The sequence below is a fragment of the Ovis canadensis genome, chromosome 7 (assembly GCF_042477335.2).
Source record: "Ovis canadensis isolate MfBH-ARS-UI-01 breed Bighorn chromosome 7, ARS-UI_OviCan_v2, whole genome shotgun sequence".
Classification (NCBI taxonomy): Eukaryota; Metazoa; Chordata; class Mammalia; order Artiodactyla; family Bovidae; genus Ovis; species Ovis canadensis.
The window spans coordinates 21,036,971-21,052,101 of NC_091251.1; the positions used below are offsets into that span (position 1 = coordinate 21,036,971).

Here is a 15,131-nt window from a genome sequence, read left to right on the forward strand (position 1 = left end):
TAATTTAGTCATGATCTACACAAATAAGAGTGAGCTGTTTATTCCTTACATTAAAACATGAAGATAAAAAATAAGATCTCAATATGGGAAAAGCTGTTAAAACCATCGAAATGCTTTAGCTTCCACATATGAGAGAAATTTTTACTCTTTAGACATTTCAGAGGAGTAACAACCTGGCACCATGTGCAGTATAGTAGGTGCTCAGTAAATAATCCATTTTTTCTCCCATAGAGAGAGTAAAGGATAATAAGTGCTTATTGTAAAAAGCCATACACTTAAAAGAAAAATAACCTGAAATCCCACCAGTTAGCATTCAGGGATATATCCTCCCAGACATTTCAAGGCATATAAATGTATGTGTACTTTTACAAAATCAGAACTGTATTATACAGGATGTTTTAGCAACTGTCTCCATGTCATTAACTTGGATCCTTTTATTTAGTGGCAAAGGAGCATGATATAATATCCAGTGTCAGGAAAAATGTGTCAATTCCTGTAGCTTGTGACTCAACACATCTCACGTGCTTTTTTCTTGTTGTTGTTTTTTTTTTAGCAGGTTTCTTCTGCGGAGGTACGCATCGGGCCCATGAGATTGACACAGGATCCTATCCAGGTACGCCTCTGTTCCTCTTAGGGGCTCGGTGTGCAGAGAAGTAGTTATAGGAGCCCCATCTGAGGGGCTCGCCTCATCTACAGCAGATGCCACCCTTGCCCTGAGATGCACACCCAGGCATCCATACATGGGTGTGTGTGTGTGTGTGTGTCTGTGTGCAAACACTTGTTTTTATTAATGTCATACTTGACATATCAGATTGGTTTCTTGAAGAAAACACTACCCCATTTGGAGTATGATATGATAGGTAAATTGATTGCATGGTGGGTTGTAAGGAACTACAATGCTTCACCAAAAAAACGTGTCTATTCTGCATGCCGCTCCCGCAGCTGGAAAGAGAAGACGCCATGAGTGGTAAAGGGCAGGCTTTGCCATGAGCCGCAGCTGGATGGGAACCCTGATCTGCCCTTTCCAGCTGTGTGACCTTGGATGTATTGCTTCACTTCCCTACCCAGTAAAGAAGTCTGTAAAGTGGAGATGGTGATGCCTCCCTCTTAGGAAATTATGAGTTTCCGAAGTTCAGTGAAATAACCGTCAAGTGCTTGGGACACTGCCTGGCAGCGGAAGGTGCTCAGGGATGATAACTGTTGTCCTGGGTGTCTTGGGCCAGGCAGCCTCCTGGGCTCTTAGACACCAAGGCTACCATCTACAGGGAGAGAAGGGCCAGCGCCTGCGCACTAACTTCCCTCTAACTGACAGCGACTGTGTCCTCCCCACAGCCCCTCCAGCTTCACGGGCACCCCGTGGGAGACAGGTCTGAGAGGGGTGTGTTAGGGCCTCATCTACGTCTGCATCTTCCTGCTAAGGCCTACGTGGGCCACCTTTCTCCTTGTGAAACTGTTGCTTTTTAGCACCCGTTTGTTCTGCGCTCCCGACAAGTAAACATGCAGGAAACATGTAAACAAACCAGTTAACATGTAGATGAAAGTGAAAAACCAACCAGAGAAATGCACTGTTTGATTTATGAGCGATTGGAAAAGAAAACAGCTTCGTGTTTCTTGGAAAAGGAAATGCAAATCTGGGGCAGGGGGAGTGAAACAAGAGATTTAAGTTTGGGAAAACTAGATGAAACAAATTTAGGAGCAGAGAGAGAGGGAGTGAGAATTTATTAAAATAAACATAAGTCCCAACTATTTATATAGAATACAAACAAGTGGAAAATTCCAGTATTCATCCTAGGGGCATGGGACTTTGTAGTCCATTTTGAATAAAGGCAGTGCCAAAGTTCTGATATCAGTATTTATTCCCAAAGTAATATCCAGACTCCTTCTTGGAATTCATGTGGTTTCAGATCAGTTAACTTAATTTACCTTCATTTTTCACCCTGTGCTCTACTGGCAATGAATGCTCCTGATAAGGACATCTCATTCTTTTAAAATACTGTTATTTTTGTTATGTTTGTTAAAATGTAAAGTGTTTCAAATATTCATAAACGTACATGTGTATCCCCATACCCACTTTTATCAAATATGCAAATTTTATCAAGTATGATAAAATTTATTTTATCAAGGATGTCCTATTTGTTTGAGCTCATTTTAGAAACAAGAGATTACAGATACTTTATAAACTCTATTTTTTCCCTTTGCCCTCCTCTCTCTTCCTTAAAAGTAACCACTGTTTAGAGATTGAATATGATAGGTATTTGTGTATTTCTTCTGCATATCTATGTATCCATTAACACTTTGTTTTGAGTAACTTAAATTTTATTTGAAATTGTCATGCAGTAGTCATCATTTTGAAATTTTTTTTTCATCATTTAGTGTGATACCTAAGAATCTGTCACCTAATCTAAGGTAGCAAAGATTTACTCCTTTGTTTTCTTCCAAGAGTTTTGTAGTTTTACGAGTTAGCTCTATGATCCATTTTGACTTAATTTTTGTATATGGTGTGAGGTAGGGCTTCATTCTTTTGCATATGGATGTCTGGTTGTGCAGCAGCATTTGTTAAAAAGAATGTTCCTTCCACCATGGAGTTGTCTTGGTACCGTTTATATGGCTTTAATTGTGAAGGTTTATTTCTGGATTCTCAAGTCTATTTCATTGATATATGTCTGTACACACTGCTTTGATTTCTGTAGCTTTGAAGTGTGAATCCCCTTTCTTATTTTTTAAGATTGTTTTTGCTGAGTCCCTTGCATCTTCATACCATTTTCAAGACCAACTTGTTAATTTGGGGAGGGGAGGACCAGCTGGGATTTTGATAGTGATTGCAATAAATCTGTAGATCAGTTTGGGGACTATTGCTATATTAACCATTTTGTCTTCTAATCCATTAATATGTTTTTCTGTTTATTTAGACTTTCTTTAATTTTTTCATCACTGTCTTGTAGTTTTTAGTGAATGTGTTTCCTATTTTTGTTATATTTATTCCTGAAATATTTTATTTACTTGGTACTATGGCAAATGGAATTGTTTCCTGACCTTCATTTTGGGTTGTTCATTGTTAATGTATAGAAACGACATTTATTTTTGTATGTTGTTCTTGTACCTTGCAATCTTGCTGAACTTATTAGCTTTTATATTTTTGTGAATTTTTAAAGGTTTTCTATATACAAAATCAAATCATTACTACTTTCCTCCCAATCTGAATGCCTTTTACTATTTGCCTAATGTCCTCTTGAACCTTCAAAACAAGTGTATTTAGTTTTATAAGATACATCCAGATCTGTGTTTAGTTTTATAAGATATATCCAGATCTTTTCTTAAAGCTCTACCATTTTGCACTTCTATAAGCAATGTGAGTTCTGATTACTCCAAATCCTTGGTAATATATGTCTCAGTCTTCTAATTTCAGCTCATCTACTAGGTGAGTAGCACTGACTTATGGTAACATAATTTGCATTTCTCCATGACTCATAATGTTGGGCCAATTTTTAATTTGCTGCTTGGCCATTTGAAAAATCTTGTACGAATGTTAAGTCAAGTCTTCGGCTCCTTTTTAGTTGGGTTGACTTTTTAAAAATTACTGCATTGTGGGAATTCTTTACATATTCTTGTCCAAGTCCTCTGTCAAATTTTGAGAATATTTTCTTCTAAACTGTGGCTCTTCTCTTCATTTTCATAAATTTGGATTTTGAACAAAAATATTAGTTTTGATGTAGTCTAATTTGTCACTCCATTTATGATTCTGTGTTCTGAGAATCTTTAATCCCAGGTTGAAGATTACTTGTTTTCTTCTGGGAACTTTGTTGTTAAATTTTAATTTAGATCTGTAACTCAAGTTCCCTTTTAGGTATGGTGTAGTAAAGAGGTTAAGGCTCCTTCCCTCTCCATACTGGATGGTGGTGGTGGTTTAGTCGCTAAGTCACGTCCAACTCTTGGGACCTCATGGACTGTAGCCCTGCAGGCTCCTCTGTCCAGGGGATTCTCCAGGCAAGAATGCTGGAGTGAGTAGCCATTTCCTCCTCCAGGGGATCTTCCCAACCCAGGGATCAAACTTGGGTCTCCTGCACTGCAGACAAATTCTTTACTGACTGAGCCACCTGGGGAAGCCCCATTATTCTAGCTCTATTTGTTGAAATGACTATTCCTTGCTCCACTGAATTATCCCTTGATGCCTTTGTTACTGATTCTTTGATACTTGTTGCAACTTGTTTGGCAACCAGTAAGTAATGTAGCCAGTTATTAAATTTTCCCACAAAACTTTTAAGAAGATATATTGCTGTTTCTGGAAGCCAGGCTTCTATATCTCTGAAATTAATTCACCTTGATTAATGATGCTATTCAAACCACTTCTACCTTAACTTTCTGTGTTGTGTCAGTTTCTATTGTAATGGATATGTGAGTAGCCTCAATACTTTTTAAAATATTTTCTGATGTTTTGAATCTGCCATGTTAATCTGTATCCAAGTTCTAGATTTGTGTATGTTCTTGGTAACTGATGCTTTTATATATTGTCCCGCTTTAAACTTCTACCTTAATTTATATTTTATTTGTTGGTAATATGGTTGGACCAGCTTTCTTTAGTTAATATTTTCCTGATATATCTTTTTCTATCTTTTCACTGTCAGTTTTATTTATAACTTTATGTTAAATATCCCTCTTATACGGAACACATAGTTTTATTTTTCTAAAACCTATTCTGATAAACTAATAAGTAAGTTTAATCTGGTTGTATTGAGTGTGATTACTGATATAGTCTTCTTTTGTATTTTCTATTTTATTACCCTTTTCCCCTTGTGTCTACTTTTTGTTAAAATGGTTTTCAAAATTACCTTTTTACTTTCTCTGTTTTAGAAGGTTTAAGTTAGGCTCCTACTTTAGCGGTTTTCCTTAAATTATTTTTAATATGTTTGCTTAGCAGTCAAATTTTGTAACAAAGTCTCAAGTATACTATATTTCTGTCCTCTGAAGTATGATGTAGTCCTTTGCAGTATTTAAATACTCCATAATAGCCTCAGTTTTCTGTAATTTTGGACTTACATTTGGTATGTTAAAGCATAATAAAACATTTTAAATTTGTGCTCATAAGCTGTGAAATATAGTAGCTAAAAAAATTAATGCCATGAATCCAGCCAGCATAAGAGGTGGGATGGTTCCAGTGGTACCATGTACCTGCCTGATTCCTGTCCCATGAGTTTGGGCCCTGTGACAGCAGCTAAAAGTAGTCAAGAGTCCCTCTCTGAATGAGGGGTGGAATAATTAAGAAAACTCTTTTTTAAAAAATGAGCTCAACTTAGAACTAAGGATGCTTTTACTCCTGGGTCTTCAAGCGTAATTTTAGGCGCTGATCCATCCAGTTCAAGTCCATATGCTCGAGACTCCACAGCAGGTGTTATCGGGAGGAAGGGAGCCACAGGATGACCCCTGACCACCCAGGGAATCTGGCTGGTTTCTCAGTTGTCTTTTACATTCTCACTGGAAGGGCAGTGGTATCTAATCAAGTGTTCTTGTGCTTCTGATACTGTCATTGCAACCATCTTAGAAAGGGCCTCGAATCTTAGTTTTAACATTTTATTTCTTGGAGAAAAAAAATACCTGCTCTGTAATTTCACTGCCTTGCTGAAAATGTTAACTGTGTCAGCCGGAGCCCGTAGGACTTAGGAGGAACTTACTTGACAAGCATATTCCAGGATGTGGTTGCTTTGCAGGGTGCGTTTCTGAGGTCACTGGGGGGAATTTACTCCCATGGTGGGAGCCTGGTGGTGGCCAGGCAGTGTGACGTGGGCTGGCGGAGCACTGTCGGGGTAGAGTGGGCGGATGTGCCTTGCGGAGGTGTAGAGGACAGCTCTCCTGGGTGAGTGCCTGTGACTCACGGCAGGGCATGTTTTCCAGTCTTGGCGAAAAAGAAAAGTAGGGGGAATATTATGAGGCAATAGATTTTTATCAACATGATGCCATCTGGAAACCAAGAGGCCCTTCCTTCGTCAATGCCTGGAGCATATTCACTTTCCAGTGTATGGAATTATTTCTGCTTAGACTGCTGCCGCCTCCACCCCTCAGACTGAGCCTTGCAGCTAGTCTTGGAAGCAGATCCTGACTGCTGTGACCTGAGCATTCTCCCAGCAAGACAGCAGTTTCCTTTAAAACTTATACTTCCATATTGTGAGGACATGGATTTTATTTTTCCCCCCGGAACCATTATATATTGGAGACTTTATCTGGCAATCCTTCGGCCTTGTGGGAAGCTGGTCTTGACACATTAAGTGATGGAGTGATGGAAATGTTCAGCTTCAGTAACGCCCTGTGGTCAGCGTCTTCTCTCCTGTCTGTCCTGATTGCTGGCACCAGGAGTGTCCTCTACCCAGCCAGTTTCACGGAACCACAGAGTTGTTATGGATTTTAGTTGTTAGGGTCCAGCATTTTAGGGGTCAAAACAGAGCATGTTACTTATGATTATACAAGCTTGAGGCTCAGGTCAACTACAGTTCAGATCTTGTTAGCTGATGACTTGGGTGTGTCTCTTAACCATTCCATACCTTAGTTCCCACATCTGTAAGTGGGGATGATGCCCACCTCCAAAGAAAGATTTGTGAAAGGGTTACTAAATGAGGTAGTGTATTTAAAGTCCTTTCAGTAGGCTGGCCCTTAAATTCTCATCAAACTATAGCTACTTGAAAAAGCCCTCACTTTGCATAGTTCCAGTATACACAAATTTCAGAGGTTAGTCAACATCAGATAACCAGAAAGATGTGTTAGACAAGGTATATGAGCATCACTTTCCTAGGGACATTTAAGGAAAGCTCCCAAACGGTTTTCTCCAAATGAATCGACCCCACCTATGATCCCATTGACCAGTTGTTCAGTGACTACTTAATACACGTGGTCTGCTCTTAGGAGCTCCTTGTTCCCTGGCTTTTGCTTAAAGCCAAACCGAGTGTTCTGGAAATTAGATGTTTAATCGTGGACATTGACAATCCATTTGGAGACATGTAGGCATATCCTTTCTAGAAAGAACACTAATAATGATGAACATGTACACTGTCTGCAAGTTAAGGAAAAGTTAGAGTTTGTTTTTTTCATCTTTTTCACGATTATATCGTTTCATTCTCATTTAACTGTCAAAGACAGCTTATTGCTGTCCTCTGAAAGATAGTTTTTTGGACCTTCTTGATAAAACATGTCATGGGAATGGTTATAATACTTCCACCACAGCCCAGGGACATCAGAAAGATCACTGAAGGAGGAGCTGGGGATTATGGGTCTAGCTCTGCTTTGCTCAGGGAAGTTGCTGCCCTCATCTGTTGAATGGGTGATGGTGGGTCACCCCCAGAGTCCCTTCCTGCCCTGAAAACTCCTGAGAGTCCTAGTCCCTGTTCCTGTCATTGCCTCTAGGACACCCCCCAGGTCACCTGCTGTCTGGCTGCTACCCCTCTGCAATCTCTTACGCCAGACCCCCGCACTTATTCCCTGGACCCTGCCCTGTGTTATCCATTACTTCGTCAATCAGGCTTGGGTTGAAAGATGATTTAAACTTTGCAATTCCAAAAAATGTAGGTAGAAATCGAGGGAGGCCCAGCCTGACATTTTGAGGTTTTCATTGCTTCATTTGAAAAGCCATACCCCAATGGCACAGCAGATAAAAAAATCGGCCTGCAGTGCAGGAGACACAAGAGACGTGGGTTCAGTCCCAGGGTCAGGAAGATCCCCTGGAGGAAGGCATGGCAACCCACTTCAGCGTTCTTGCCTGGAGAATCCCCATGGACAGAGGAGCCTGGCGGGGTACGGTCCATGGGGTCACAAAGAGTCAGACATGGCTGAGCGACTGAGCACCCAGCACACACAAGTAGCCTTCACTTTGCACAGTTTCAGTATACACAGACTAGGTTTAACTAATGCCTGGTCACAAAGATTGCAGTCACATTGGTGTTTGAACCGTGATAATTGCATCAAGTTGCTAGAAACTTTTCTGATAGTTCTTCAGTCCACAAGTCATTACATAAATTACAAACGTGCAGCATGATCAGAGACAGATGTGCAGCCTGGACAGTGACAATCTCAAGGCTTGTTTCACAGTCTCTGGTAAAGCAAAGTGTGCCCCTTTATTTCTCTGTGATAACCTACATGACATTACACAAAAGCTGATGATTGAAAGAGGAAGGTAGCCGCCCGGAATGAAAGCATAGTAAAGAAATGGAAGGTGACAATGCCAGAAGTGAAATGGCAGGGTAAATGGAGCTAGAGGAGAAAGCTGGCTGGCAGGGCTCACACTGCTGCCAGTGAGATATTCCAGGGTGTAGCCAGGGGAAGTTAGTCTCATCTCAAGTTTATTGAGCTAAGTGAAGAAAGTGGTTGTGATGAAAAGGATGAAATATCACAGATGAAGTGATGCCAACAGGAAACTGCACGTTCATTAAAGGAACTCCGGGACATTTCATGACATTGAACGTACAGAGGATAAAATGTTGGCAGTTTATCCAGACGTAGGAGTTTATAATTCACCAAGGCATAAAGAGGCTCATATAGTTTATACAGCGGGAAGAAGGCGAGCAAACTACTCAGTAAGCTGGAGAAACTTCAGAGTCTCAGTTTCTAGTGTTTCAAAGAAAGTGCACTGGCTAGGTGTTAGTTGCTCATTTTTCATTTCCCTGTACGCTTATAACCAATGGTAAAGGTTTTGAATGTTTTGACAAAATTTCTGAATGCCGTAGAACAGTAGTTGCGGCCATTCTTCATTCAGTTTGGTTCGCACAGCCGTTTGTATGGTCTGGCGCTACCATGCAGAGTGGGCACTGCCTGTGTATGTGTTCTGATCCTGGACAAAACCCAAGCTGGCCAAGACCTGCTCCAGAGGAAGACGTCTCCTCGTTGTCCCAGGCTTCACCACAGGGCTGCTTTCAGTTCTCTTCTGCTGGGTTTGCAGCAGCGCATGAGGTTGGTGTAACGAAACTGCTTCCTTCTCCCCGTTGTGCTGTGTGTGGATTCCTTCCCTGGAGGCCCTGCCCGCACTCTGGCTTTGGTCGCTGGCCAGCTGTGCGCCCCTCGTGCTTATCTGCTCACCTGAACGTGCCCCTGCCTGGGCCCGGGGGTGGACACTGGACTCTGGCTGTCTCCATCAGCTTCTTCCTCCCAGGTCTTATATCTTATGCGAGAGATCAACAAAAGTATTCTTCAGAGGAATGTTCCACATACTATTTAGAGCAGGTGAGAGTGAGTTTACTTTTACTCTATAAATAAAAAGCAATCTGCTTTTTTTTATTTACATTTTTTGGCCACACTGTGCGGCATGTGGGATCTTAGTTCTCTGATCAGGGATTGAACCTGTGCCCTCTGCATTGGAAGGCAGAGGACCGCCAGGGAAGTCCTAAGTTCGGCTATATGCTTTCATTAATTATTTTGTAAAAATCATTTTAATCATAAAAATCATTTAATAATCATCCTTTTAAAAATCACTTTAAGGGATTTGCCTCAATGAATGGTCGGTAAACATTTACACATTGACATGTTTAACAAGAAACTAAATACTGATACATAAAATGATAAGTTTGAAGAGGGACTGTATTACATAAGGTTTTTTAGGGGTTGCATTCTTTGGTTTCATGCATTGGAGAGGGAAATGGCAACCCACTCCAGTATTCTTGCCTGGAGAGTCCCAGGGACGGGGGAGCCTGGTGGGCTGCTGTCTACGGGGTCGCAGAGTTGGCCACGACTGAAGCAACTTAGCAGCAGCAGCAGCAGCATTCTTTGGTTTGGAGTAACAGTTGCCTTTCACAAAATAGTAAATGAATAAGAAATATATTAGTGTATTTTTTTTCCCCAGAATCCAAGGAAGAATTGAAAGCCATGGTTTAGAAAGGGTGGTAGTGAGCCATTTCTGAGTATTTTGACAGAAGGAATTTGAGGTTCTTCCTTCAATCTCTCTATATTAATGGCCCATGGGTCCTAATTCTCAGCCTCTGTGTCTCTCTGTTCAAATTTCAAATTCCCAAAAACAACATTATTAGCCCAGCTGTGGCCTAGGAGATAGGGGCAGAGAGTATAACTTTGGTAACTCGCCGTCTTCCTAGAGAAAATAGAATTTTCCAGATAGGCAGACCTTAACAACAATGTCATGGCTATAGTATTTAAAAATATATATATTTTTTAATTGCCATAGATTTTCACTTGGCTTAGGAATTGAATCATTAAAAAGTAGTCTTTCTGAATTAATCTTTTATAAATGGAAAGAATTTTGAATAGCACCTAGAGAGATGTTTCTAGTGAGTACTTTTATGAGTATTCTTGTTTCACTATGTAGACTTTAGTTTTTAATCAGGCAGGGTGAAGCCAACAGCGTAGGAGCTACTGTCATTGAAACAGAGTTTATTCCTCACAGTTTCCGGGAGGAGGGGGCAGGCCGCGCGGGACCACAGAGGGAAGCACAGAGGCCGGCTGGAGGCAGGGAGCGTGAGGGCCAAAGCGTGGGCAGGGGCTGCGGTTACGCTCTCTGTGCGAAGCGGTGAGGCAGGGATGGCAGGGTAGACAGGTTTGACTGGCTGAATCACTCATGAGACGTGTTGGGCAGAAGGACTGTCCCTAGTTGCCTGGTACCTGGCCCTGGAGTGACTTAGGACAGGTGGATAGTGGTCCAGAGGGTTAGCGAGTGGTAGAGGTGGTAGGAGCCCACTCTGGATTGGTTTGCATATGGAAAATGCATTCCTAGGCAAGTCTGTGGCTTTCTCTAGGCATCGGAGAACTGGCTAGCCCGCAGGGGCATCTCTCCAGAGTCAGCAAGGGTCCAGACGTCAAAGCATTAGAAATGCAGAGGCTAACCTGGCTGAGACTCTGCACTCCCAATGTGGGGGGGGGGGCTCAGGTTTGACCCCTGGTCAGGGAACTAGATCCCACATGCCACAGCTGAGAGTTCACATGCCGCCACTTAAGATCCCGAATGCCGCAACTAAGACCCCACACAGCCAAATAAATAAAAAAAAATTAAGGCGTGATTAATACAAGTCCCTACATGTTCAGTTGGTTTGTAAGTTTCCATGTGAAATCCAGCATAACTTCCCGAAGTGGCTACAAGGCATTACACAACGGAGCCCTCTGCTGTGACCTCCACTTCCTGTCCCTCTCTTTTGCCCTCCCCCTGTCACACTGGCTTCCTTGCAGTTCTTAAACGCATCAGCCATGCATCCCACTGAAGGGACCAGTGGGTCTGTTCCCTCTTTGTGGGTGATTTATCTTCAGTGGTCATTTTGACTTTTCCATCCTCTTTGGGCATCTGCTCATATGTCACTTCCTCGGTGAGGCTTACCCTAAGCACCCTACTTAATACTGCTCCCAGCAGCCTCTACTGTTTCACCTAGCACTTACCACTTTCAGCATTCCATATCGTTTGTTTATTTATTATGCCTGTCGTTTGAGGTCAAGCGGTCATATTTATTTTGTTAGCATACTCTAAGCAATAAAAAATCATGTCTACACATAGTAGGTGCTCAAGAATATTTGAATAATGACATTATTTTTCCAAAAGTGGAGCACTCCAGTCTTTTAAGGACACATAAGACATCAGAGATTAGTACCTGTATCCGTAGCCAATATGGGGATACAGTTAGGGTCTTATTGCATTAGTCAAATGTTGTTGTTTAGTTGCTAAGTCATGTTCGACTCTTTTGCAACCCCGTAGACTCTAGACCGTCAGTCTCCTCTGTCCGTGAGATTTCCCAGGCGAGAATATTGGAGTGGGTAGCCATTTCCTTCTCTGGGGGATCTTCCTGACCCAGGGGTCCAACTCAGGTCTCCTGCATTGCAGGCGGACTCTTTACCACTGAGCCACTAGGGAAGCATTAGTTAAATACTGAGGCATAAACGTATAAAGGAAACATAAAGTGTTGAGGTTCTTGCTTAGCAATCATTGTTCAGCCAGACAGATGGGACAAGAGGTTCAGTCACCTTCCCTGACGTTCAGCCTTTGCATATTGAGTTTCTCATGCTAATACCACAGCTACATCAAGTTAAAGGCCGGTGACTTTTTGTACAAACCAATTTATCCTACCTGAATTTTTTCACTGTAGCTCCATTGTTAATAGTTCCATTTGAAGGCTTCCTTTTCATTATCAAGATCCGGAAGGCTGCGTCCCTCGCTTCCCTTGGAAGAGCTGCCTCCCACTTCTTTCCAGGGGTAGGTCTGTAGCAAAGGTTCTGGGGGATAGCCTGGCCTGAGGACTGCCAGACCCTTGCCCACAGTGAGCCATGAAGAAGGGTAGCTGCCTCATGTGTTCCTGGCATGTGATTTCAAGCCATGTGCTGAAAGAAAATATCAAAATCATGCTGAAAAACATGATTTCTCTTCTGGAATCATGGTATTTGAGAAAACAGGAAATGATTCAAGCAGTGTAGAACAACTGACATTTATGATGCATTCAGATGTTAAATGATAAAGGATTATTAAATGGCGACCTACTCCAGTGTTCTTGCCTGGAGAATCCCAGGGACAGGGGTGCCTGGTGGGCTGCCGTCCATGGGGTTGCACAGAGTCGGACACGACTGAAGCGACTTAGCAGCAGCAGCAGCAGGTATAAAATGGTGTTGTGGTTTTCTCTTTTTAGAAAAGAGTTTTTTTTTTTTTCTTTAATAGATGCATACGGGTGAAATATGTGGGATTTGCTGTAAACTAATACAAGAGTTGGAAAGTGGGTAGGGAAAGCATTGAGGTCAGTTGGCCAGGAGTTGCTTACTGCTGAAACTGGGTGATGGGTCCATGAGAGTCATCATACTGTTCTTTTTGTTATTCTGTATATTGTCAGTTTCCAGTTAGTGAAGGATTTTTTAAAATGTAGTGGTAATTATTGATCAATTTGTCTTCTTTCTGATTTTAAGTGGAACACATTCACCCTTTCATCATGAAGATTGGTATTGACTCTGGGCTTAAAGGACCAGAAACTTCCCTTCTGTTCGTAATTGTTTAAATGAGAACTGAATGGTGAAGAATGTTAAATGCTTATCAGTATCCTGAGACTATTAATATATGTACTTCTTATTCAGTCTGTTGCCGTGACAGTCTTACTCCAGTTGACAGTAAAAGCCCTCTTGCGTTTTACAGAAACCCTGTGCACAGTCATCCAGTCACTCAGGTACCAAGTGCTGCCCGGCAGAGGGTCACAGCAGGAGCAAGTCAGTCAGATCTTCCCTGCCCCAAACTCAATTCTAGTGGGGAAGGGAGACCATAAACAAACAAATGAACAAGCTCAGGTGCTGGTGTAGCCATCTCTGGCATTGTGGCCCCCAGGGGATCTGGGTTCCAGCGCCCAGGGAATGATGAGGGCACGTGGGTGGTGGTAAGCACTGCCGTCTTCTTTCCAGGAAGTGGGGCTGCACTTTCCCGTGAAGAAGAAAAGAATCCTGCTTCCTCACCTTAGCTCCAGTAGCTTCACATTTCATGATTGTTCTTTCCAGATTCAGCAAGTGCTGGGTGTTGCAACTAGTTTTTGAGGATGTTTTGAGTTCCCATCCTTTTTGCGTCTGGTTAAAGATTTACATGCTAAGTTTGGAGAGGCGGCCTCTAGGTACCTCAGGCAAACCCCAACTGCCCTGACCCCAAATACATGTACGTGTGAACCACAGGCTAACCTATGTTGATGGGCCTGTTGCCGTTTTACTGATCAGTCCATTTGAAGACAGAGCCACTTAGGAAATCATAAATGGGTAGCAACCACCAACAGTGGTGGAGCTTGTCTTCTGTGCTCACTCAGGCCTCCCAGCTAGCTTACATGGCACTGTTTTTAGCACATCTGATATTGGAGAATCTGTAGGCTGGAGATGCTCTGCCTTTTTCAGAGACCCCCAGGAACCAGGGGACCAGCTGGGATTTGAACCCAGGTAGCTTCTCTCCAGAGGCTGCACCCTCAACCAGTATCATGTATCTCTGCTTTCAGTCGTCTCTAAGGATGATGACTCCTCTCAGGATCCTCTTTTCTGTCTGTTTCAGGTTTTGCTCATCTTTGCAAAGGAAGATAGTCAGAGTGATGGATTCTGGTGGGCCTGTGACAGAGCCGGTTACAGCTGCAATATTGCTCGGACTCCAGAGTCAGCCCTGGAATGCTTTCTAGATAAACATCATGAGATTATTGTAATCGATCACAGACAGACTCGAAACTTCGATGCAGAAGCAGTGTGCAGGTACCATACTTATGTTAATATATTAGCAAATGTCTACCTAACAGCTTAAAATGAAATTCACTTATATATGTCTTTAGTTCCAGCCCAAATGTCTCTAAAGTATGTGCTGATATTTCTAAGCAGTGTATGTAGGTCTCTACAATGAATGCTATAGCTCCTCCTATGGCCTTTTCTATTTTTCCACATTTGCGTTCCAAAGAATTTAGAGGTGTGAGCTGGGCTCCTCTGAAAACTATAGGGCATTTTTTCCCCTTGAGTGTTGTTCATGTTGCACTAAAAAAAAAAAAATGAGATTCACACAGTTCTTATTACACAGATATGGTTTGGATTTAAACCAGATATTTTAATCCTAATTATTCTGTCCCAAAATGAACATCAGAAATGTGTGAAATAGACCATTTCTGCCTGCCTAACAACAGATGGGTGGATTTTACAGCAGTCAGCAGTCGGGGAGGAAAGGCAGCCACTTTTCAGCAGCAGAAGAATCTCCCAAGGATCCAAAGCCCCTGCTTGTTTACAGAAATGCTTGCACTCTGGGGAGGAAACGCTTGACTGTTCATAAATAAATGCAGTCATCAGAGTTAGCTCTGGATGAACCCATCCATTTGGCATAAGTGGAATGCTTTGAAGCTCAATGGGAAGAGGTCACTAATTAAATGCTAGACCAGGACAGACTCTAGTTACAAACAGAATGGGAATTGTCTTGAATATTAGCAAGTGAAATGAAAGGCACGGAAATGGCTTCTTAGACCTGCTGGTACCCTGACAAGAAATGAGTGCATTTAAGAGAAGTTTCTCCTCATAGGCATCATCTTGCTATTCTTTGACCATTTTCAGTTTCCCAAAGAAGAAACTTTCTTAAGGAACCTGTTTTAAAATGTCTTATAGATCTCAAATAATCCTATCTTCCTGCATAGAAACATTTGTCTGTTTAACTATATAGTAAAGTATATCACAAAATATTTGGGTATTTTTAGTAT

The 15,131-nt window shown here is 42.0% G+C and overlaps 1 protein-coding gene across 4 annotated transcripts in view; it reads left to right on the forward strand.

The window, feature by feature from the left end:
• PDE8B (phosphodiesterase 8B) overlaps positions 1-15,131 on the forward strand; it is a 258,748-nt gene that overhangs the window by 148,319 nt on the left and 95,298 nt on the right. For 2 of the 4 annotated variants that reach the window (XM_069595361.1, XM_069595359.1), the window contains exons 2-3: positions 557-613; positions 13,961-14,151. In XM_069595361.1, coding sequence (XP_069451462.1) covers positions 557-613; positions 13,961-14,151 — 248 coding nt within the window. Of the gene's footprint in view, positions 1-553; positions 614-13,960; positions 14,152-15,131 lie in introns of all 4 variants that reach the window. The other 2 variants (XM_069595360.1, XM_069595358.1) reach the window with 1 other exon arrangement.